Source organism: Saccopteryx leptura, chromosome 5, assembly GCF_036850995.1.
Source record: "Saccopteryx leptura isolate mSacLep1 chromosome 5, mSacLep1_pri_phased_curated, whole genome shotgun sequence".
Taxonomy (NCBI): Eukaryota; Metazoa; Chordata; class Mammalia; order Chiroptera; family Emballonuridae; genus Saccopteryx; species Saccopteryx leptura.
Genome location: NC_089507.1, coordinates 104,236,463 through 104,262,396, shown reverse-complemented (window position 1 = coordinate 104,262,396; position 25,934 = coordinate 104,236,463). Strand labels below are relative to the sequence as shown.

Genomic DNA, 25,934 nt, shown 5'->3' with positions numbered 1-25,934 from the left:
ATACCATACCTAATCACTGAATTATAGTACTGAGCCCAACAAGTAGCCAGTAATAAGAGGCAGTAGAAAGCAGATCTCTGGGGAACTTGAACTTTTAAAGGAACTTCCCCCAGGCCAAGAGTAGATAAAAGCTAGTCTAGGAGAGCAGCTAATATTTACAATGGCACCTGGGTCCAGCAGAGGCAGCCACAAGATCTGGATCACTTATAGCTCCAAAAAGGTTAATAAGAGCCAGTCATAGGCAGTGACCCCCCACTGATCTGCGCCAGGCTCCAGCCAGGGAGGTCCAGGGCAGGAACATCCAGCGGCCAGATATGGAGAGCATCAGTTCAGGACCTAACAACCCTTGTTAGAGTGGTAGCTTAAGGAAGGGCTCCTCACACCTGACCCAGCTAAGACACAGAAAACACCGACACGAAAAGCCAAAAGAATAGTGATAGCAGATAAGTAAGTAGCCCACAGCAGATTACAAACAACAGCTGATGCCAACTCAAGACCTAGAAACAACACAACTGAAAATTGGAGGCAGATAATACCAACCCTAGACTCAGCTAGCTACACAAACAACACACCCAAAGGAAGAGTATACACAGACAAGATAGGCAGACAAAGAAATGCAATCCAAATGAATCAAGAGAAATCCTCAGAAAAGTGGGAAATAACCAAATTACTGGATATAGTTTAAAATAATGATTGTTAGGATGCTCAAAGATCTTAGAACAACAATGATGGACATAATGAACACCTAAATAAAGAGATAACAAGCATCAAAAAGGACATTGAAATAAAAAAAGAACCAGTCAGAAATGACAAATACAGTATCACAATGAAGAATACACTGGAAGGAATTAAAAGCAGGCTGGATGAAGCAAAGGATTGAATCAGTGTTTTAGAAGACAAGATAAATGAAAACATGGAAACGGAGCAGCAAAAAGAAAAGAGGCTCAAAAAGGCTGAGGAAACTCTAAGAGAGCTCTGACAACATGAAGAGAAATAACATCTGCATCATAGGGGTTCCTGAAGGAGAAGAGAAAGAACAAGGGTTAGAGAACCTGATTGAAGAAATCATAGCTGAAAACTTCCCTAAATTGATGCAGGCAAAGGTCACACAAGTTCAAGAAGCACAGAGAATCCCACTAAATAGGAACCCAAAGAGACCTACACCAAGATACATCATAATTAAAATACCAAAGCTAAGAGATAAAGAAAGAATACTAAAAGCTGCAAAAGAAGTCAATCACCTACAAAGAAGCCCCCATAAGAATGACTTCTGACTTCTCAACAGAAACAGTTGAAGCCAGAAGGGAATGGCAAGAAATATTCAAAGTAATGCAGAACAAGAGCCTACAACCAAGACTTTTTTATCCAACAAGGGTATACTTTAAAATTGAAGGAGAGCCCTGGCCGGTTGGCTCAGTGGTAGAGCGACAGCCTGGCGTGCAGGAGTCCTGGGTTCGATTCCCGGCCAGGGCACACAGGAGAAGCACCCATCTGCTTCTCCACCCCTCCCCCTCTCCTTCCTCTCTCTCTCTTCCCCTCCCGCAACCAAGGCTCCATTGGAGCAAAGTTGGCCCCGGGTGCTGAGGATGGCTCTGTGCCCTCTGCCTCAGGCGCTAGAATGGCTCTGGTTGCAACAGAGTGACACCCAAAATGGGCAGAGCATCGCCCCCTGGTGGGCGTGCCGGTGGATCCTGGTCGGGCACATGTAGGAGTCTGTCTGCCTCCCAGTTTCCAACTTCAGAAAAATACAAAAAAAACTCAACAAAAACAAAAACATAAAATTGAAGGAGAAATAAAAAGCTTCCCAGACAAAAAAAAAAACAACCCAAAAAACTCAAGGAATTCATTACAACCAAACCAATGCTGCAAGAAATGTTAAGGGGCCTGTTGTAAACAGAACAAAGGGGGGAAAATCTAGTAAGAGAGGAATGTAGATTTAAAGAATAAAATGGCAATAAACAACTACATATCAATAATAACATTAAATGTAAATAGATTAAATGCTCCAATCAAAAGACATAGGGTAGCTGTGTGGATAAGAACACAGGACCCATATATGTGCTGTCTACAAGAGACCCAGCTCAAAACAAACGATACACATAGACTGAAAGTAAAAGGTTGGAAAAAAATATTTCATGCAAATGGAAATGAAAAAAAAGCTGGGGTAGCAATACTTATATCTGACAAAAGAGACTTTAAAACAAAGGCTATAGTAAGGAATAAAGAAGGTCACTACATAATAATTAAAGGAGCAATCTAACAGGAAGATATAACCATTATAAATATCTAAGCACCTAATATAGGAGCACCTAAATATATAAAGCAGACTTTGATGGTCATAAAAGACAAGAACAACAGCAATACTATAATAGTAGGGGATTTCAATACCTCACTAACATCATTGGATAGATCCTCAAGAAAGAAAATTAACAAAGAAACAGCAGACGTAAAGGCTACACTAAATCAACTGCATTTAATAGATATCTTCAGAACCTTTCATCCTAAAGCAACAGAATATACATTTTTTTCAAGTGCTCATGGTACATTCTCTAGGATAGACTACATGTTAGGACACAAAATGAGTCTCAACAAATTTAAGAAGATTGAAATCATATCAAGCATCTTCTCTGATCACAGTGGCATTAAACGAGACGTCAACTACAATAGAAAAACTGAAAAACACTCAAACACTTGGAAACTAAATAGCATGTTATTAAATAACAAATGAGTTAACAATGAGATAAAAAAAATAAAAAATCTCCTTGAAACAAATGAAAATGAGCATACAACAACTCAAAATTTATGGGACACAGCAAAAGAGTCCTGAGAGGGAAGTTCATAGCATTACAGGCATACCTTAAGAAGCTCGCAAAAGCTCAAATAAACAACCCTGCATCTAAAAGAACTAGAAAAAGAACAACAAATAAAGCCCAGAGGAAGTAGAAGGAAGGGAATAATAAAGATCAGAAAGGAAATAAATGACATAGAGGCTAAAAAGACAATACAGAGGATCAATGAGCTGGTTCTTTGAAAAGGTAAGCAAGATAGATGAACCTTTAACCAGACTCCCAAAGAAAAAAAGAGAGAAGACTCAAAAAAAATTAGAAATGAGAGTAGAGAAGTAACAGTTGACACAGCAGAAATACAAAGAATTGTAAGAAAATACTATGAAGAATTGTATGCCAAAAAATTAGACAACCTAGGTAAAATGGACAAATTCTTTGAAACATATAATCCAGGAGTCCTCAAACTATGGCCTGCGGGCTGCATGCAGCCCCCTAAGGCTATTTATCCAGGCCCCGCTGCACTTCCAGAAGGGGCACCTTTTTTATTGGTGGTCAGTGAGAGGAGCACCAGATGCAGATGCAAAGCGTGGCGTCGCTCATGTACAGTACTACTTCTGGTGATGTGGGACACATGCTCTGGAAGCGCGTCACATCACTTGTTATGGCTAGCAGTGACAAATATAGAACTGGACATTGACCATCTCATTAGCCAAAAGCAGACCCATAGTTCCCATTGAAATACTGGTCAGTTTGTTGATTTAAATTTACTTGTTCTTTATTTTAAATATTGTATTTGTTCCTGTTTTGTTTTTTACTTTAAAGTAAGATATGTGCAGTGTGCATAGGGATTTGTTCATAGTTTTTTTTATAGTCCGGCCCTCCAACGGTCTGAGGGACAGTGAACTGGCCCCCTGTGTAAAAGTTTGGGGACCCCTGATATAATTCTTCAAAAATCAATCTGGAAGAATCAGAAAACCTAAACAGACAGATTACAACAAATTAGATCGAAACAGTTATCAAAAAACTCCCAACAAACAAAAGCCCTGGGCCAGATGGCTTCACAGACGAATTCTACCAAATATTCAAAGAAGAACTAACTCCTATCCTTCTCAAACTATTTCAAAAAATTCAAGAGCAGGGAAGACTTCCAAGCTTCTTTTATGAGGTAAGCATCATTTTGATTCCAAAACCAGGTAAAGGCAACACAAAGAAAGAAAACTGTAGGCAGCTAAGATCCTTGATGAATATAGATGCTAAAATTCTCAACAAAATATTAGCAAACCAGATCCACCAATACATGAAAAAATCATACATCATGATAAGTGGGATTTATTCTGGGGAGGCAAGGCTGGTACAATATTAGCAAATTAATCAGTGTGATTCATCACATAAACAAAAGGAAGGAGAAAAACCACATAATATCAATAGATGCAGAAAAAGCATTTGATAAAATCCAGCACCCATTTATGATCAACACTCTCAGCAAAGTGGGAATACAGGGAACATACCTCAACATGATAATGGCAATCTATGACAAACCCACAGCCAACATCATACTCAATGGGAAAAAATTAAAAGCAATCCCCTTAAGATCAGGAACAAGGCAGTGGTGCCCCCTTTCACCACTCTTATTTAACATAGTTCTGGAAGTCCTCGCCACAGCAATCAGACAAGAAGAAGGAATAAAAGTCATTCAAATTGGAAAAGAAGTAATACTATCATTATTTGCTGATGACATGATACTGTACATAGAAAAACCTAAAGTCTCAGTCAAAAAACTGCTGGACCTGATAAATGAATTCAGCAGGGTGACAGGATATAAAATTAATATTCAAATATTGGAGGCATTTTTATACACCAACAATGAACTGTCTGAAAAAGAACTTAACCCCCTTCACTATTGCAACAGAAAAAATAACGTACCTAGGAGTAAATTTAACCAAGGAGGTTAAAGACTGGTACTCGGAAAAAGTATAAAACATTGATAAAAGAAATCAAGGAAGATACAAATACGTACAAGCATATATCATGTCCGTGGATAGGAAGAATAAATATCATTAAAATGTCTATATTATCCAAAGCACTTTATAAATTCAGTGCAATTTGTATTAAAATGCCAATGACATACTTCAAAGATATGGAACACATATTTCAAAAATTTATATGGAACCAAAAAAGAACACGAATAGCCTCAGAAATCTTGAAAAAGAAGAATAAAGTGGGAGGTGTCACACTTCCTGATATCAAGTTATACTAGAAGGCCACTGTACTCAAAACTTTCTGGTACTGGCATAAGAACAGGCATATAGATCAACGGGACAGAAAAGAGAACCCAGAAATAAACCCATACCTTTATGGACAATTGATATCTGACAAAGGAGGTAAGAACATACAATGGAGTAAGTCTCTTTAACAAATGGTGTTGGGAAAATTGGACAGCTACCTGCAAAAAAATGAAACTAGACCACCAACTTACATCATTCACAAAAATAAACTCAAAATGGATAAAATGTTTAAATGTAAGTCGTGAAACCACAAAAATCTTAGAAGAAAACATAGGCAGTAAGCTCTCCAACATCTCTCACAGCAATATATTTGCTGATTTAATGCCACAGGCAAGTGAAATAAAGGACAGGATGAACAAATGGGGATATATCAAACTAAAAAGCTTTTGCACCGCTAAAGACAATATGAATAAAGTGAAAAGACAAACCACACAATGGGAGAACATATTCGACAATACATCTTGTAAGGAGTTAATAACCAAAATTTATAACGAACTTGTAAAACTCAACACCAGAAAGATAAAAACAACCCAATCAAAAAATAGGGAAAAGAAATGAACAGACACTTCTCCAAAGATTATATACAGATAGCCAATAGGCAGATGAAAAAATGCTCAACACCATTAATCATTAGAGAAATGCAAATTAAAACCACAATGAGATATCACCTCACACCAGAAGAAATGGCGCTCATCAACAAAAACAACACGGAATAAGTGCTTGGCGAGGATGTAGAGAAAAGGGAACCCTCCTGCACTGCTGGTGGGAATGCAGACTGGTGCAGCCTCTGTGGAAAACAATATGGAGAGTCCTTAGAAAATTAAAAATGGAACTGCCTTTTGACACAGCTATCCCACTTTTAGGAATATATCCTAAGAGTACCAAACCACTGATTCAAAAGAAGAAATGTACCCCCATGTTTATGGCAGCATTGTTCACAATAGTGAAGATCTGGAAACAGCCCAAGTGTCTGTCAGTGGACAAGTGGGTTAAAAAACTGTGATACATATACACAATGGAATACTGTGTGGCCATTAAAAAGAAGGAAATCTTACCTTTTGCGACATGGATGGACCTGGAAAATAGTTAAGTGAAATAAGCCAGGCAGAGAAATAAAAATATCATATGACTTCACTCATTTGAGGAATCCAATGAACAATGTGAACTGAGGAACAGAATTGAGACAGAGGAGGGATCAAAGGAACCAGAGGAAAAGAGGACAGAGGGAAAGGGGATGATAGGATGGGATAATCCTGGAAGGAAGGGGGGGAGGGCGTTTCAGGGAGGGGCAAAGGGGATGTTGAAGGGAATATGGGGGTTGGGGGATGCTTTCAGGGGGACACTAGAATCTATGTAAACACAGTAAATTAAAATCAATAATAATAAAAGGGCAGGGCACCCACACATCTTATTTCTGTACCCTTTTATAGTTTATCTTGACAGGGTCTTAGCTTTCAGACTATAGAAAGAAGTGATTAAATTTGTGAGATTCTTGCAAGAGATAAGTAAACCTGATTAAACAGGGTAGGAAAACAGCTAGCTATTTTGTATTGCCTGAATGCCAGAAAGCATCGGTGTATACTTTAAGTTTCTTAGAATAGGGAACTCTTTTTCTGCAGTGCAGGAGCTTGTAAGAGTTTTGTTTTCCTTTGAGCCTACAATTAGATTCCCACCAGGTTGTATTAGCACTTTATTATATATTGAAGTGATTTATTTCTCCATTGATTTGGGAGAGGAAGGGGGAGCAAGTAGAGAAAGAAGCATCAACTCCTTGTTTCACTTAATTGTTCTTTAGTTATGCATTCTTTGATTGCTTGTTGTACATGCCCTATGGAGTCCAACCTGCGATCTTACTGCCTTGTCCACTGAGCCACCTGGCCAGAGCCTGAAGTGATTTTTAATTATCAAACATTGCTTTTGAGTTCTTAAAAGTAGTAATGATTTTCCCCATGGTCAAGTTAATATCTGTAAATGATGCTTACATTCTAGCTATTCCAGAGGAAAAATAAAATTCTTGTATTCATTTCAGCTTAAAGCCTTTATGCCGATCTTCTCAAAGCACTGAGCCAAAGTATAAACCACTTGGAAAACTGAAGAGAGCTAGAAGAGCTCACCTGGAGTCTGGTAAGAATGACCCTAGGGTCAGAGGTGTGGTTTTCCTATAAGAGTGCTTTTCAGGGTGCTCTGTTCTGGTGAAAGCTGCATTGGGAAGAGGTGGACCTAGGACTGTCACTCAGACTTGTCACATGGTCTCAGGAAGGGCTTAGCCTTCCTATCTTCAGCCTGTAAAACCAAGAGTTCCATCTCCATCACAGCTTTAAAACAAGTGCTGGAGAGCTGTGCTTGTACTGGATGTTCTCAGCTTTCTGGAAATAGGCCCCATGGTTTGTACAGGCCACACGGAGAGGCTGTGCTGTTATCCTTGAACACTTCCTTCAAGATATTGGGCAATGCTAACAGGAACTTTTCTTGCCATCATTTCCAATCTGATTGATCCATAGTGCTTGTACAAATTTTTTTTTCCCTGTACTTCTCTACCTTCTTTCATTGCTACTTTCATTTTCCAGTGAAAATTATAGGTAAACTCTAATGTGGAAATTAGGGTATCAGATTCTGAGCAAAGCTCTGTTGTTTTATGTGATTTTGTGGTTAGGATTCTGAATTTTCATTGCTCTCACAGAGAGCCAGTCACTGTACCATATAGCTAATACATGACCAAAACATAGATAATAATGATACTATTTATTGAACTCCTACTGTGTGGCAGTACTGTGCTAGGTCCTTCCCATGTTATAGCTAAACCTCAAAAAAAACCTATAAGGTGTCTCATTCCATTGTACCAAGAAGGAAACTGAAGCTGTTGGGTGAAGTGTCTATACATGCCAGTTAAGTTAGTTGATAATGTTCGTCTTCTGTATCCTTGCTGCTTTTTGTTCTACTTACGCTATCAATTCAAAGTTGTTGAAATCTCCACTCATAATTGTGCATATGCCATTCTCTTTGCCCTTCTCTCTTTTTGCTTCATCTATTATCCTTCTAGCATTCTTAGCTTTGAAATCAACTTTGTTAGCTATTAACACAGCCATGCCACTCCACTTTCTTGTGATTAGTGTGAACATGGCATCTTTTTGCATCTCTGTATTTTTAACTCTCTTTATATTTAAAGTGGGTTTCTTATTGGCAGCATATTTTGGGGTCTTGATTTTTATAGCCAATCTGATCATCTTTGCCTTTTAATTGGAGTGCTTAGACCATTTTAGGTTTAGTGTAATTATTGAGATGGTGAGGTTTAAATTTGCCATCTTGCTATTTGTTACATCTATTCCTTATTTCTTCTTTCTCTTCTGCCAACTTTTGAATTGAGTACTGACAGATTCCTTTTCATCTCTTACTGGCTTATTAGCTGTAATTCTTTGTTTTATTGTAGTGGTATACAGTATACATGTTTAACCCATCAGCATGAAGAGTTAAGATAAATATTTTATTTCAAGTATGGTTTAAGAAGCTTACAACAGTCTAGTTCCATTTCTTCCCTCCCAGTCTGTGCTATTGTTGTCATACATTTTACTTGTTTTAAACTCCACAAATACATTACAGTACTATTTTTTTTTGCTTTAAACTATCAATTTTTAAAATTGAAACCATCACCAGTATTTGATTTCAGATGTTTCCATTATTCCAAAAAGAACAGTGTTCATTTAAAGTCACTCCCATTACTGCCTCCAGCCTTAAGCAACTACTACGCTATGGTCTGTCTCTCCAGATTACCTCTTCTGGACATTTCATATTAGTGGAACCATATATCTGGTCTTCTGTGACTGGCTTCTTTCACTTAGCATGTTTTAAAATTTCATCCATCTTGTAGCATGTATCAGTACTTCATTTTATTGCCAAATAATATTATTCAGTGTATGAATATATCCACATTTAACCATTTGCCACTTGATGGACATTTGGGTTATTTCTACTTTTAGTTATAATGTTGCTGTGAATATTTGTGTATGTTTTTGTTTGGATATATAGTTTATTTATTTAGGTATAACATCAGAGTGGAAATTCTGGGTTATATGGCATCTTAGTCTGCCTGAGCTGCCAAAACAGAATACCACAGACTGTGGCTTAAACAACTAACTTATTTCTCATAGTTCTGAAGGCTGGGAATTCCAAGATCAAGGTGCTGACAAAGTAGGTTTCATTCTGAAGCCTCTTCTCTTTGCTTGTGGCTGCCATGTTGGTCTGTTCTCACATGGTCTTTCTTGGGTGCATGTGCCTTGGATTGGGGGTGGAGGGAGAGTGATCTCTGATGTTTCCTTATAAGGGATACTGATCCTGTTGGATAAGGGTCCTACTCTTAATTTTATTTCCTTAGAGACTCCATTTCCAAATATAGCCAACTGGGGTTTAGGGCTTCCACATACGAAACCATTATTTGGTAGGGGTTGGAGAAGGGAGATAAATTTAGCCCATAACATACAGTAAAGCTATGTGTTAACATTTTAAGAAACTGACAAACTGTTTTCCAAACTGAACACATCATTTTCATTTCTATCAGCAATATAGGATTCCAGTTTCTCCATATCCTAGCACTTTTTATTATCTTTTTGATTGCAGCCACTCTAGTGGGGGTAAAGTGGTCTGTTGTTCTAGTTTCAATTTGCATCTCTATTTGTGTTGAGCTTTCTTCATGTGCTTATTTTCTATTTATTGATCTTCTTTGGTGAAATGTATGTCTTTAAATTAGACTAAGAATCTTACTGAGTTATAAGACAGCATCGGAGCTCACTGAAGTCCTCAGAAATCAGCTTTGGATCTTTTTAAGAAGTTCGTAATTATAAGTTAATACCAGATTCAGCACTAGAACAAAAAGTAGTCTTGTGAGCATTTAATTCTTAGGTTAGGTGCTATTATAGGGCAGTAAAATGTTTTCCCAATTCTGTGCCTTATTATTTTATGTATATTTCATATATTAAATTGTGAGAATATAAATTAAAAATATTTCATATATAAAATTATGTATATTTCATATATTAAATTTCATTCTCCAAGTTAAGTTTCCTCATTTTAAGAAATTAAGTGGACTGGGCTCATTATATACTAATGCAGTATGTGCAGATAATCTGTACACAACACTAAATGTGGCTTATTAAGTATATTGGTTCCAGTTGACCTAATCTGTGTTTCCCCTGGTATCTATCACAGCCTTGTGCACTAGCCAGCTCTGGAGGCAGGGATTTCCAAGATCAAGGTGCTGGCAGATTCAGTTCTTGGCAAGGGCCCTCTTCCTGGGTGTAGAAAGCTCCCTTCTCACTGTGTGTTCACAGGCCTTTCCTTTGTGCTTGGGCATTGAGAAATCTGTCTTCCTTTTTTTACAAGGACACCAATCCCATTTTGTGGGTGCCACCTCCAAATACCTTCACATTGGGATTAGAGTTTCAAATTATGAATTTTGGGAGGACACAAATATTCATAACAAGCACAAAGTAGGTAGCAATAAAATGTTTACAGAAGGAAAACTTTAGAAAAAAATTAACTGTTGTCATTATATTAAATCAGTTTGAGCATCTAGTATTTTCAAACCTCTCTTCTAGTCTGGATGGTTCACAAACCTGGCTGGTGAACAGAATTAGCTGTGGGACTTAAAAAATAAAGCAAAAATCAAGTTACTGGGTCCTACCTTAAGGGATTCAGTAGGTGCGCAATGAGATATTGAAAGCTGTGTTCCTTAAAAAGCTCTCCAGATGATGCTAATGATCAACCAGATTTGAGAACCACTACTAATGTGTCTTACCTGTGGTGGCGCAGTGGATAAAGCGTCAACCTGGAACGCTGAGGTAACTGGTTCCAAACCTTGCACTTGTCTGGTCACAGCACATATGGGAGTTGATGCTTCCTGCTCCTCCCTCCCCTTCTCTCTTTCTCTCTCTCCCACCTTTCTAAAAATAAATAAATAAATAAATAAATAAATAAATAAATAAAAGAGAACCACTATATAGGTATTGTAGCCTTTATCTGGGTACCACAGGTCTGTATTCTCAACTCATTGTCTGACATTTAAGTTGCAAGGTAGTAGTTAAATTGTCCCAAGAATAAAGGGCTTTTTAATTTCTCTTGGAAGAAGAGCACACTCCCTATTATTTGCAATTCCATGAATTACAAATGTAGCTAAATGTTACAAACTGGATTTTAAATTAAAAGCACAAATGAGCTCCCTTTGCATACTGTATTTCTTATAAATCTGTTTTGTTTGTCCCCAGCAGAGGCAGAGGAAGATGACCTGTTTGATGACCCTCTGCCAGTACCTATAAGGCACAAACTTCCAAACCAGCAAATTCTTCACTCTGAGATATTCCCAGTGACTGCAGCATCACAAAACCAGCCTGAAAAACTGAAACAGAGCACAGGATGCATTAAAGCAGAGTGTGTGAAAACTTCTCTTTGGGAAAACTTTATAGATTGTGAAGAATCCAACAGTGAAAGTGAAGAAGAATCACAAATCTCAGCCTCATCTCAGGAAGATCCAGGTCCTGTCACACATCACCAGCCAAAGGCTGACACGGAAGTACCACAGTGGGAAGCATTCTATAAAAGAAATGATGACTTCACAGATGACGGTTTGGAAAACTTCACTTCCTCCACAGAGGCGGGGGGCTCTCAGTCACCAAAGTTTTTCAGTGACTCTGATGGTGAGTCAACTCACATCTCCTCTCAGAATTCCTCTCAGTCCACACACGTCTCAGAACAAGGAAGTCAAGGATGGGACAGCCAATCCGACACTGTTCTGTTGTCTTCCCAAGAGAGAAACAGTGGGGATATTACTTTCTTGAATAAAGGTGGCTATAGATCAAGAATCAAAGGGAATCTTCCTGCCTCTCAGATGGAACAAAATGTACTTTGTCCAAAGGACACTTACTCTGAAGAGGTAAGTGTCATTCCTAATGTTGAAGAACCAACTACTGTAAGCAGTAGGAAACACATACCTCAGGAAAGATTGATTCTTAGCACCAATGCAGATTCACAGAGCTCCTCTGATTTTGAAATTCCCTCAACTCCAGAAGCTGAGCTACCTAAACAAGAGGATTTACAGTATTTATATGAGAAGCTGACAAAAGGTGAGAGTTTAGCACTTGGAAAAATTACTTAGGAATTCATTCTAGAACCACCACTAAAAAACATACAAAGAGGTAATAGCAAAAAAATTTTTTAGACAGACAGGAAGGGAGAGAGATGATGAGAACCAATTCATAGTTGCCGCACTTTAGTTGTTCATTGATTGCTTCTCATACATGCCTTTACTGGGGCACTCCAGCCAAGCCAGTGACCCCTTGCTCAAGTCAGTGATGTTGGCTTTAAGCCAGTGACCATGTCAATGATCCCATGCTCAAGCCGGCAACCCTGAGGTTTCGAACCTGGGTCCTCAGTGTCCTAGGTCAATGCTCTGTCCATTGTGCCACCACCAGTCAGGCTCAAAATCTTGATAAATTAAAATGGAATACTTAAAAGTGCTCACATAACCTAATGAAGGCAGTAAAGGGGAAACAGGAACAAAAAATAGATGAAAAAAACCCACAAAACAAATAAGATATGATAGGATTAAACTCAAACAGATTAATAATTACATTAAATAAAAATAGTCTCAACAAGATAAAAAGATAGTTGGGAAAAAATTAACATAACCCAACTAAATGCTGTCTATGCAACTCACTTCACATACTGTAGGTTGGTTAAAAGTAAAAGGGTGGAAGATATACCATGTTAACACTACTTAAAAGACAGCTGGAGTGGCTATAAAAGGTGCAATTCACCAAGATACAATTTCTAATGTGTATGTACCTAACAAAAGCCTCAAAATATACAGGCATGCCTTAGGGATACTGCAGGTTTGGTTTCAGACCACTACAACAAAGCAAAAATTGCAGTAAAGCAAGTCACATGAATATTTTTGGTTTCCCTGTGCCCATGAAAGTTATGCTTACACTATACCGTAGTCTATTAAGTGTGCAATAGCATTATGTCTAAAAAAACCAGCATACCTTAATTTAAAAATAGGCATTGCTAAAAAATTGCTAACAATCTTCTGTGCCTTCAATAAGTTGCAACCCTTTTGCTGGTGGAAGGTCTACTGCGATCTTGATGAGAATGCACCACCTGTGAAGCGCAATAAAACAAGGCATGCCTACACAAAGCAGAAACAATTGAAAGAAGACAAACTAATGCACAATTATAGCTGGGACTTCAACTTTCCTCTCACAGTAACAGTTAGTTTACAGAAAACAGGAATAGAGAAGACCTATCACCCATCAAGCAACTGGATCTAATTGCTACTCCAACAACAAAAGGATCCATACTTTCCAAGAGCATGTGGGCCGGGGCTGGGCAGCTCAGCTGGTTGGAGCATCATCCAGATGGATATGCCACGGTTGCTGGTTTGATCCTCAGTCGGAGCCCATACAATAATCAACCAACGAATGATTAAATAAATGGAACAACAAATTGATGTTTTTCTCTCTCCCTTTCTTTAAAATCAATTTTTAAAAAAGAGCACATGGGACATTCACCAAGATTGACATTATACTGGGTCATAAAAAATACTTCAATCTGAAAGGGACTTGGACCTATACCTATAAACTGATGGTTATAGGAAAACTCAACCACCTACTTACCTCAGAAGATGTTACACCACTTAAGAATATTGGTGTGAATACAGTGGTATAATTATATATTTGTGGATGTAATAAAAATTTTAATATTAATAAGCACTTTGGCATGCTGATACATTGTAGATTATGGTGGCAAAAGCAGATATATCACTTAAAACTAGTTTAAGTGGAATCTGTCTTTAAGACAATTTGTAGGTCAGTTATATTGAATACTAACAATGAGCCTGACCAGACGGTGGCGCAGTGGATTGAGATGCAGAGGACCCAGGTTCAAAACCCCGAGGTTGCGGGCTTGAGCACAGGGTCGCTGGCTTGAGCCAAGGTCTCTGGCTTGAGCAAGGGGTCACTCGCTCTGCTGTAGCTCCCTGGTCAAGGCACATATGAGAAAGCAATCAATGAACAACTAAGATGCCACAAGGAAGATGCTTCTCATCCCTCTCCCTTTCTTGTCTGTCCCTCTCTCTGTCCCTGGCGTGTGTGTGCACGCACGTGCACGCACACACACATACAATTATACTAACAATGATACACAGGATCACCATGCTGCAAGGTAATTAGACCAATGATAAGTATTGGATCCACAAGGCTAATTAGGATTAAGATACTTAAAATTAGTGGGAGAGGAAATCAACAGGGGTACTCAGATGAGGCAATGCCAAAAGGACCCAGGAAGCCAGGCCACTCATTTCTCCAGAAGGGAATGTACCAGTCTCAAATGTTGGGAGGACAGATTTGCCTCTGTCCATCTACATGGGAAAACTGAACAGGGACACCTAGGCTTCACATTTCAGCTAAGAAACTGGCACAAGTGGAGGGATGAGGGGAAGAAACTGACATGGTTCTTACGGGATAGGGCTGAACATAAGGGCCTAGTAATTTCTGGTTGGTTTTTGAGGACCTGTTGGGTCACAATTTTAGGGAAGTGTCTCTACCCTAAATTAATTTTATTTTATTAACATGATATATAGAGCAATGAGGAATGATCTGAGCCTAGTAAGGTACCTAGGGCAAAGGAATATAAGGGAGGTTACATGATATATAGAGCAATGAGGAATGGTCTGAGCCTAGTAAGGTACCTAGGGCAAAGGAATATAAGGGAGGTTACAAGGAGTTTTAAAGAAACACCCTTTTATTCTACAGTAACTCAGCTGCTGCTCTGAGCTTTGGCTGAAATATGCTCTGCAGACTTTATTATGAAGGGCAAGATTAGAGTTGTATTCATTCTATTTTGCCCAAATTCCAAGTGAATATAGAACCAATAAGAACTGTATATCATTGGAATATCTGGTCATAACTACTATACAACAGTCCGATTACTGAAAACCAGAGACTTCATATTTTATTGATAGCTCTAAAAATTAGTTTATTAAAAATCATGTAACATTTAAAAAAATAAAATTAAAAAAAAGAACCATTCAGTTTTTTGCCCTCCAATAAAATAATCTCTGAAAAATTAAAAAAAAAATCATGTAATCAAATATATAGATCTGTATACTCTGACACTTAAGGCTTAATAGTATAGCTTATGATCCAAGAGGGGGGTATTCAAAACATGCCTGTAAACATTCTTCTGAATATATTCTTAGCATTCTATAATCACACCATCAGTTTAATATTATATACTGCCATACTGTCATTGTTTTATATGCGAACTTGGCATAATGGTGGCTGAATGAATTTAAGCACAAAGAGCACTAGAACAGACTGATCGAAAAACTGTGATCACAAAAGACGTTCAAGTATAGCTTTATATAGCTGACTCTTGAATTCAGGTTTGAACTTATTCACAGATCCCCTGTATATTGGGTACAGGTTTATACTCTGAACTTAAAAGTCTAGAATAATTATAGCTAATCATTTACATATGGTACTTTGTGATAATGCTTAATTCTTTTACACACTGTATATAAACTCCTTTAATCCTCATAATAGCCTCTGAGGTAGACACATTTATTATCCCCATGCACAGAGAGGTTCATTCACATAGCTAGTATAGGGTGAAATACAGGCAATTCAGGCCCCAGAGTCCATGCTCTTAATCACTATGCAATAGGACCTCTCAGAAGGAGCATAACAGTGGGCAGAATTAATTATAATGGCCACTTGAGTTTTTACTTTTAAGAACAGTAAAGAAGGAAAGGAGAAAGGAAGGGAGATAGGAAAAGAAAGGGAAAGGCAAGGCAGGGCAAGGGAAAAGTTTCAAAATACCAAGGCATATCACAGAAATCTAGTGGCTAGCTACATTTGCCTTAGAGAGAAATCCAAGACTTAGAAGTTTAATAGTAGAAACTGATTTTTTAAGAAAGTGTGTTTGAAGTTGATTTAATTCATTAAAAATAGGCATAGTTGACTGCCTCCTAGCTGGGTGATCTTGGTCATGTTAATGTTACCTAACCAGTCTAAACCTACTTCCTTCAGTGTACTGGGAGGACAGTACAGCACCAACCTCATAGTTAGGAGAAGTACATGAGTACATATAAAGGCCTAAGACTTGCTCAAGGAATATTAGCCCTAATTCTAAAACTCCTTGGCACTTCTCCCGTCAGGGGTTGGCAGTGAGAGGAGCTGCTGCCATGTTTGCCCACCTGTAATGGATGGTCGTATGGAACAGCTCCACTGCTCCAGCTTCCTGATCAAGAGGAATGAGCAGATGCAAAGTACCGAACCCAATAATCTGAAGGTCCGCAATTCCTTTCCCTACAATGGGCAGATTCACCACTAGATGGTGGGTATGGAGCTGGTAGCCCCAGGCAAAGGTATAATGGTTGTCATGAAGCAAAGATCAAGCTAGACAAAGTCGGCCACCTCTTATATGCAGACCATCAAGACCACCCAGATCTGTGCATGGCTGCCATCAGCAGGGCCAGCACCATCCTTTGCAGCCAAAAGCCCGTGATGGTGAAGAAGTGGCCAGCCTCACCAAAAGCTGGGCCAATTCCCTCACCCCAAATGTATCAATCAGCCAACTTTCCAAAAAACAAAACCAAAAAACCAGTTTGAGGCAGTACTTAATGAAATTGGTTTAAATACCTGGTGACTAATGCTCAAAAATTTTTAGAAACATCCATCCACATTACACTAAGTGTAAATTATACTTTAATATCCAAATGTATGAACCAAAACAACAACAAACTTTTTAAAAAGGAAAGTAACATTGAAAATGATATATAATCCTTTGGTTTATCTTCATAGCAGGTAGTCAGGAATACCATCAGTATTTTCCTAACACTTTTTGTAGCCTTACTGGAAAAGAGTAAAATATTCAGAAACAAAGCTTACCCATGATAAATAAATAAATACCCAACTAAATTTATTTGCTAAAGAAAAACTGTTGAACCATAAGAATAAGTGCTATCTAGATTTTGCATATATGGAAAACAAAAACCCTGAGATTACCAATTTTGTATCACAATTCTCATAAGTAGATACTAAAAACAATGGTATTAACACAACTTATACAGGTGGTCAATTGAGTTTAAACTTGATCTAAATATTACCCTTGAATATTTGAAAATTCTGACAACTTAGGAAACTAATGTAGAGAAGCTAAATGTTGATTGAAAATAGTTAAAGCTCCTAAAAGCTACAATTAAATAGTTTCTATTAGCTCTGACCAGATAGCTCAGTTGTTAGGGCATTGTCCTGATATGCCAAGTTTGCAGGTTTAATCTTGTCACGACACATACATTACAAATTGATGTTTCTCCCTAAAATCAGTAAATAAAAAAGTTTCTATTATTTTACTGCTTAAGTTCAGCTTTTTAATAAAATAAGGGTAATAGGTAATTAACATCTCAAAGGCCCATTACATTTCCATTAATAAGGACATAACAAGTTGACTGAAAATTGCCTTCCAGTTTCACATTTTTTAACGCAAAAAGTAGACAAGATTAGGTAACTAGACAGTAAAACACTGACTTTTAAAAAAGATTATGAAAATTACATCTTTAAATTTACCTATAATTCAAAGTATGCTTGCCCATTGGGAACAACTTGTTAAAATCATGCTATCTCACCACTGACACCACGTGACTATTTTTTCATAAAGAAACACGAAATGGCACTAAAAATATATATTTTTTGACACCTTCTGCAAATTCTGGTTAGTAGAAATACTGAGGCTCTAAACATGTAAACAATTTACCCTACATTATGAAAGCGCAGTCATGTAATACCAATATAATAATGAAATGTAAGCTTCTTCCAAAAAAGAGGTTAAGAATTAAGAAGATACTTGAAATGCTGCATTCATAAAGTCAGCTCAATTTTACCCAAGCTCTTTTTAGGGGATTAAAGCCTAGGCCAGTGAGCTCAGGAATACTGAAAGCTAGATTTACTTGCTACAATTACCTACATTGGACACTATGATTAGAAAACCCAGAATCAGAAAGAGATGAAAACAGTTTTTCTGACTGAGGTTTTACTAGGCAGGAGAATGAACAAAACCAACACTGAATATATTCCACTTCAGTCTTCATAGTTCAAGTAATAAATGGTCTTACAATTCAGGCACATTCTTTGGACAAGCCAAGTTTACCTTTATCACATTTAAAAAATTCATATAAAAAAGTAAGTATCAGTTCAAAATATAGATTATTTTTTAAGAAGACCTTGCAGGAAATATAAAAATAGTTGAGTTTGGTGAAAAGGAAATGTTAAAACAGCCTGAAACTCAGAAAATGCAATGTTAATGTTGTGTGAAACATCGCTATGTGCAGCTGCTCTCGGGGGTATCTTGTTTGTTTAGACCAGAAGTACTCAACATGGATCTCCAAGTTACTGTTTTAGAAAGGGGCTCTTTCCCCTGCCTGGTACTCCAAAAAAAAGAATCTCCTAGTCCCACTGCTGTGTTACTCCCAAGAGGCATAATGGCCAGCCATTCTAGAATTTTAGAGAAAAGTTTTTGGAGATTTTTTTCTTCTACAGGATTAAAAAACTTTTAAGAAGTACTGGTTCAAACATACACCCTTCAATAATGGTCTCAATTGCTTCAAAATATGGAAGGAAGCTGTAATCTTTTTCACATTTAATTTTAGACCTTAAATTTCTGTATCATTAAGATCTCAATGTTTTAATGAAAGTAGAAAATAAGGTATAATTCAGTATCATTTATCTTCAATACAAGTATAATATTTACAGTAATAAATAGGTAACAGGAGGAACAACATCATAACAAAAATAGAACTTTGTATATTTGCTCAAACTGAATTAACTACACTGCTCACAAAAATGAGGGGATATTTTATAGCTTCACATTCATTTTGAAATATCCCTTAATTTTTGTGGGCAATATATTTCTCTAAATTCACGGTATATGGCAAGTTGAATGTTTGATCTTAACAACTGTGGCACTGCCAGTTTAACACTTTAAACACTGAAGGAGGCATTTCTCTAGTCACACAGACTACCTAAGTCTGTATATAGTGATCTGTATAGTTTTCCTTCTTTAATATTAAACACTAATTAGGTATATTTCAAATCGGTCTATATGACCCTGTGTCCCTCTCTTCAGAAGCATCAGTAATGCATTTTGGCCAATAGTTAGAAACAGGAATTATAAATTAACGTAGTGTATAATATAATCTTGATAATATGAAAAAGTCCCAAATATTTATTTTAAAAATGTTAACATTACAAGAAAACAAAACTATAATTTCCTCAGTTCTAGTTCCTGAAAATTCAGTTGAGGTAACCTCTGCAAGTCACAGCTCCACATTTGCACACAGTTCTGACTCTCTTTTTGGCTGGGCTGTAGTCAATAGAATCTGAAGATATATCTCCAGAACCTGAACGTGTAGAAAAAGAGATACAGGAGAAAGACAGTTAAGACAATTCAGAAAAAGTTTCAAACCTTCTATCAGCTTTAAATAAATGTGAATATTCAGAGACAAATCATTATGAATTAAACTGTCTTGAAAGCATGGTGTGGGCTAAAAAGAGGTAAAGTGTATGTTATTAGCCCATATTTATGACAATGGATTTCTGAAATGATGAAATTTACTGGGAAAATCCAATATGCAATCATTCATTTCATTATTTAAGATCCACAAAGCAAAATCAAATAGTAATAGAACATAAAAGACATCATGCAAAAAAAAAAAAAAAAAAAAAAAAAAAAAAAAAAAGAGAAAACACATTATCACAATAAAGCAAACAGAACTAAATTTCTTTTTAAGTCAGAACTTAGTAGGAATGGAATAAAATAATTTCATGTGTGATTTAAATCACACTTTTAATCTTTTGAATATCTCTTACTAAAGATTCAGAAATGTAGGCTTACAATTTTTTAAATGCAAGTAGTATCAAGAAAAGATGTTATAATAAGCTTCCATAATGAAAGTTATGAAAAAGCCGTTTGCAATGTGACGTAGAAGAAATAACACTACTCAGCTCAAGGTCTGGCAGATCTGGATTCCAGCTTTAGCTGTCAGATTAGCTTTGAGGCCTTGAGTAAAAAGACAAACTTTTATAGCCTCATTTATTTTCATCTTTAATATTAGTTGGATTCAGATGATCTAAGATCTCTTCCTATTTTTGAATAGATTATTCACACTAAAACAACTTCACACCAGTGGAACTGTACTTGAAAGTATACCTTTCATTTGATAATCAAAAGTGAGCTCTTCTCCAGCATTTATGGTTCTCGTGGAAAATAATGCGATTCGGGGAAGACGAGTATCAAGGTTATCAATGAAAACATTGAACACCTGAAGATTCGGGTCACACTAAAAAAGAATGTTACAAACCATTTAAGTAAAAATTACCTTAATGAGCTCTTCTTCTACATGCCATATAAAATTTTCAATTGCCCAGAGTATTTGTTTTTTAAGATGTACTAGAAATTAAGTTGATTATTTAGAAGTCTTTGAAACTTACACATTTAAATATAGTGTTTTCACTTATAGAAAATTTTAGACATACATAAAACTAAAGAATATAATATACTAAGTCCACATGTATCCGCTATGCAGCTTCTACAATTAACATTATTGCTAATCCTGTTTCATCTATTCTTGACTTTTTAATTTTTCTGGAGACCATTACTGCAAATCCCAGATAACATTATCAGTTCACCTGTAAACAGTAAGGCAAATTTAAAGAACAACTGCATTTAAAAAATCAAGTCAGCACTGTAGGACACAAATTTAATATTGCATGGGGTTTTATTGCTTAAACTCTTATTTGGAATTGTTTGAGATTTTGAGAACTCTACACTAAATTCTGGAATATGTAAAAAAGATCCAGTGAATAACACTAAGAAACCAAAACAAGTGTCTAATTGTCCTTGAATAGAATACATCTATTTTGAGAGTATCTCAAATTTATTATTAAGGACTAAATTTAAGTAAATCAGTAGGAGTCAAAGTCTCTGGCATTTCACTATTTATCATAAATGTTACTTGGTATAAAATCCATCAAAAGTTTAACATTGGTCTACTTCCTTATATGGTCAGCTACATAATTCACTCTACAAAATACATTTCCTTGGAATCTATAAAATGGAGAAAATGTCTCACAAGACTAATGCTGTTACGTATTTACCTGGCACTTAGTATGTGCCCAATGACTGTTAACTTCCCTTATTTTTGTAAATAGTTTTTAGAGTATAAGATTCTGGTTAACATTCCAGCTGTATTCTAAGTTCTTTTCCAGCACAAATTAAGAATACTAATTATAATTTAGAAAAATACCCCTAAAACTTTAATACTCTACAAATTCTTAAATCTTATAAAAATGTTAACATGTTTACCTTTTAGGAGACTACAGCAATCTACCATGGTATATCCTAAAATTTAGCTGTGTTAAGTTCTCTAAGAAACCTATATAGCGAGGAGACAAGATGGCGCTGGAGTAGGCGGATGTACCAACTTCCACCTCCCAGAACCAAAGTGGATTACAACTTAATTTTAAGAACCATCATCTGGAAAAACCAACTTTGGACTAAACTAAGAGGACTCTTCAACCAAGGAACACTGAAGAAGCCACGCTGAGATTGGTAGGAAAAGCAGAAAAGCAGAGAGGGCTGCCCAGCTCCCTGGAGCAAACGGCAGCAGGGAGAGACTCACATGGCGGGAATTGAGTTTAGCAGAGAGGGGAGGGTCCTGAATCCCAGGAACAAAGCCCCAGCCTGCAGCCCCAGAGCCTAGAAGAGGCGTATGGATGGGATTTAGCTGGAAACAAGTCAGGATACTGTTTGTGAGAAAGAGACTGATTTCTAAGACCCAAGATTCTTTTTAAAGGGACCGTGCAGGAAACCTCTCTCACAACCACTCACCCAGGGCTCCGGGGGACGGGAGAGAGGAAAGGACTGGAGCAGTGGGAAGAGAGTGTAATCTAGGAGGCACAGGGAGAAACACTTTGAGGGATAGCACCCTAACCCCTGGGCTGAGTCACTCCCCAAATCTGAAGTGAATATTTCCCCTGGAAACAGCAATACCAGAAAAAGGAGGCAGGACACCAGCCAAACAAGCTCTCCCATGGTACTTAGAGCAGAGTCGCTTAGAAGGAGGGAGCTTTCAGGACTACACTATTGAGTGTTAGGGTCTGAACTGCAGCGCCCCCACCCACACGCTGAGGGCTTGCCCAAGGGTGGGTGGCGGTTCTGTCGGCAAGGGCGGAGGACGGCTGGCCATAACTGGGACCCAGGTGTAAGCTCAGTCTTGCCTGGCTGGGGCAGAGGGGACATACAAAAGTGGTCAAACCCAGCTGCGGGCTGCCTGCAATTCAGCCTGTGGGGAAGGGCAGGAGCCCCAGAAAGGGTGGAGACCTGCCCTTGAGCAAGGGCGCAGGAGCACAGCCTCGCCAGGCCCGCAGGAACTGAGGCTTGTGGCCTGACTTGGGAGCTGGCTCCTCCCATGAGGGTGGAGTGAAAGTCCAGAACAGGTGGAGTCTGGCGACTGAGCGAGGGCACACAACCCCGCCCGGCCTGTGGAGCCAAGGATTGCAGCTGTCCTGCGAGTAGGTTCCTCGTGCAGGGGCAGGGCGAAAGCCAGGAATCAGCAGACCCACAACTGAGCAAAGGTGCTTACCCCTGCCCTCAGGGCCCAGCATAACCCCACCCGCAGGGGCGGGGCGAAGGCCAAGGCCACCAAGGCTTGTATACCTGAGCACGTGATCACAGCCCCACCCATGAAGGAGAGGCGGAAACCACAGCATCAGCACCAGTGGACTGGCACCAGCAACCCCCATACCCAAACGCCCTAGGCTGCTAGCAGCAAGAAGGGGTTGTGGGACTGCAGACAGATCACACCTAGGGAACACAGAAGCGACACCCAGTGGACTCCAGTGGCTAAAACCTTCTTTTACACAGACAAAATGGGAAGGCAGAGAAATACAACCCAAATGAATCAAGAGAAATCTCCAGAAAATGACGTGAATGAGTCAGATATAAACAAATTACCGGATGCAGAGTTTAAAATAATGATTATTAGGACGCTCAAAGATCTTAGAACAACAATAGATAGTCATTACAAACAGCTAAATAAAGAGATAGCAAATATAAAAAAGGACATTGAAATAAAAAAGAATCAGTCAGAAATGACAAATACAATATCAGAAATAAAGAACACAATGGAAGAAATTAAAAGCAGGATGGATGAAGCTGAGAATGAATCAGCGAGTTAGAGGACAAGATAAATGAAGGCATGGAAGCAGAGCAGAAAAAAGAAAAGAGACTCAAAAAGGCTGAGGAAACTCTAAGAGAGCTCTGTGACAACATGAAGAAAAATAATATACGCATCACAGAGGTTCCTGAAGGAGAAGAGAAAGAACAAGGGATAGAGACTTTGTTCAAACATATCATAGCTGAAAACTTCCCTAAATTAAGGCAGAAAAACATCTCACAAGTTCAAGAAGCACAGAGAACTCCACTAACGAAAAATCCAAAGAAATCGACACCAAGACAGATCATAATTATAATACCAAAGCTAAGTGATAAAGAGAAAATATTAAAAGTTGCTAGAGAAAAAAAGGCTATAACCTACAAAGGAGCCCCCATAAGGATGACTTCCAACTTCTCAACGGAAACACTTGAGGCCAGAAGGGAATGGCAAGAAATATTCAAAGTAATGCAGAACAAGAGCCTACAACCAAGTCTACTTTATCCAGCAAGGCTATCATTTAAAATTGAAGGAGAAATAAAAAGCTTTCCAGACAAAAAAAAAAAACCTCAAGGAATTCACTACAACCAAACCAGTGCTGCAAGAAATGCTAAGGGGCCTGTTGTAAACAGATCAAAGGAAAAAAAGAATATAGCAAAAGAGGAATACAGTTTTAAAGAATAAAACGGCAATAAACAATTACATATCAGTAATAACCTTAAATGTAAATGGATTAAATGATCCGATCAAAAGACATAGGGTAGCTGCATGGATAAAAAAACAGGACCCATACATATGCTGTCTACAAGAGACACACCTTAAAACAAAAGATGCCCATAGACTGAAGATAAAAGGATGGAAAAAAAAATATTTCACGCAAATGGAAATGATATAAAAGCTGGGGTAGCAATACTTATATCAGACAAAATGGAACTTTAAAACAAAGGCTATAGTAAGAGATAAAGAAGGTCATAATGATAAAGGGAACAATCCAACAGGAAGATATAACTGTTATAAATATCTATGCACCTAATATAGGAGCACCTAAATATATAAAGCAGACTTGATGGATTTAAAGGGCGAGATCAACAGCTATACTATAATAGTAGAGGATTTCAATACCCCACTAACATCACTAGATAGATCCTCCAGAAAGAAAATTAACAAAGAAACAGCAGACTTAAAGGACACACTAGATCAAATTGATTTAATAGATGTTTTTAGAACCTTTCACCCCAAAGCAGCAGAATATACATTCTTTTCAAGTGCTCATGGTACATTCTCTAGAATAGACCACATGTTAGGGCACAAAAGCGGTCTCAACAAATTTAAAAAGACTGAAATCATATCGAGCACTTTCTCTGATCACAATGGCATGAAACTAAAAATCAACCACAACAGAAAAACTGAAAAATACTCAAACACTTGGAAACTAAATAGCATGTTATTAAATAACGAATGGGTTAACAATGGGATCAAGAAAGAAATAGAAAAATTCCTAGAAATGAACGATAATGAGCATATATCAACTCAAAATTTATGGGACACAGCAAAAGCAGTACTGAGAGGGAAGTTCACAGCATTACAGGCATACCTTAAGAAGCTAGAAAAAGCTCAGATAAACAACTTGATCCTGCATCTAAAAGAACTAGAAAAAGAACAGCAAGTAAAGCCCAGAGGTAGTAGAAGAAAGGAAATAATAAAGATCAGAGCAGAAATAAATGACATAGAACCTAAAGAAACAATATAGAGGATCAATGAAACCAGGAGCTGGTTCTTTGAAAAGGTAAACAAGATCAATGAACCCTTAACCAGACTCCCCAAGAAAAAAAGAGAGAGGACTCAAATAAATAAAATTAGAAATGAGAGTGGAGAAATAACACCTGACACAACAGAAATACAAAATATTGTAAGAAAATACTATGAAGAACTGTATGCCAAAAAACTAGACAACCTAGATAAAATGAACAAATTCCTTAAAACATACAATCTTCCAAAAATAAATCTGGAAGAATCAGAAAACCTAAACAGACCGATTACAACAAATGAGATTGAAACAGTTATCAAAAAACTCCCAAAAAAGAAAAGTCCTGGGCCTGATGGCTTCACAAGTGAATTCTACCAAATATTCAAAGAACTAACTCCTATCCTTCTCAAGCTATTTCAAGAAATTCAAGAGGAAGGAAGACTTCCAAGCTCCTTTTATGAGGCGAGCATAATTCTGATTCCAAAACCAGGCAAAGACAACACAAAGAAAGAAAATCATAGGTCAATATCCCTGATGAATTTAGATGCTAAAATCCTCAACAAAATATTAGCAAACTGGATCCAGCAATATATGAAAAAAATCATACACCATGATCAAGTGGGATTTATTCTGGGGAGGCAAGGCTGGTACAATATTTGCAAATCAATCAATGTGATTCATCACATAAACAAAAGGAAGGAGAAAAACCACATGATAATTTCAATAGATGCAGAAAAAGCATTTGATAAAATCCAGCACCCATTCATGATCAAAACTCTCAGCAAAGTGGGAATACAGGGAACATACTTAACATGATAAAGGCCATCTATGACAAACCCACAGCCAACACCATACTCAAT

At 37.6% G+C, this 25,934-nt stretch overlaps 2 protein-coding genes and 1 pseudogene across 8 annotated transcripts in view; 2 read left to right on the top strand and 1 right to left on the bottom strand.

Moving 5' to 3' along the window:
- Window positions 1-21,531, top strand: part of DCLRE1C (DNA cross-link repair 1C) — a 47,874-nt gene extending 26,343 nt beyond the window's left edge. For 4 of the 7 annotated variants that reach the window (XM_066384369.1, XM_066384376.1, XM_066384375.1 and 1 more), the window contains 2 exons: window positions 7,101-7,195; window positions 11,326-12,910. In XM_066384369.1, coding sequence (XP_066240466.1) covers window positions 7,101-7,195; window positions 11,326-12,212 — 982 coding nt within the window. In that variant the 3' untranslated portion in view covers window positions 12,213-12,910. Of the gene's footprint in view, window positions 1-7,100; window positions 7,196-11,325; window positions 12,911-13,185; window positions 14,004-21,485 lie in introns of those variants that run through there. The other 3 variants (XM_066384373.1, XM_066384372.1, XM_066384371.1) reach the window with 3 other exon arrangements.
- On the top strand, window positions 16,302-16,728 carry LOC136405600 (large ribosomal subunit protein eL28 pseudogene; annotated as a pseudogene).
- SUV39H2 (SUV39H2 histone lysine methyltransferase) overlaps window positions 16,868-25,934 on the bottom strand; it is a 43,335-nt gene continuing 34,268 nt past the window's right edge. Inside the window, exons 5-6 of the mRNA XM_066384377.1 lie at window positions 20,324-20,453; window positions 16,868-19,514 (exon numbers count right to left, since the gene is read on the bottom strand). Of these exons, the coding sequence (XP_066240474.1) occupies window positions 19,408-19,514; window positions 20,324-20,453 (237 nt within the window). The 3' untranslated portion in view covers window positions 16,868-19,407. The remainder of the gene's footprint in view (window positions 19,515-20,323; window positions 20,454-25,934) is intronic.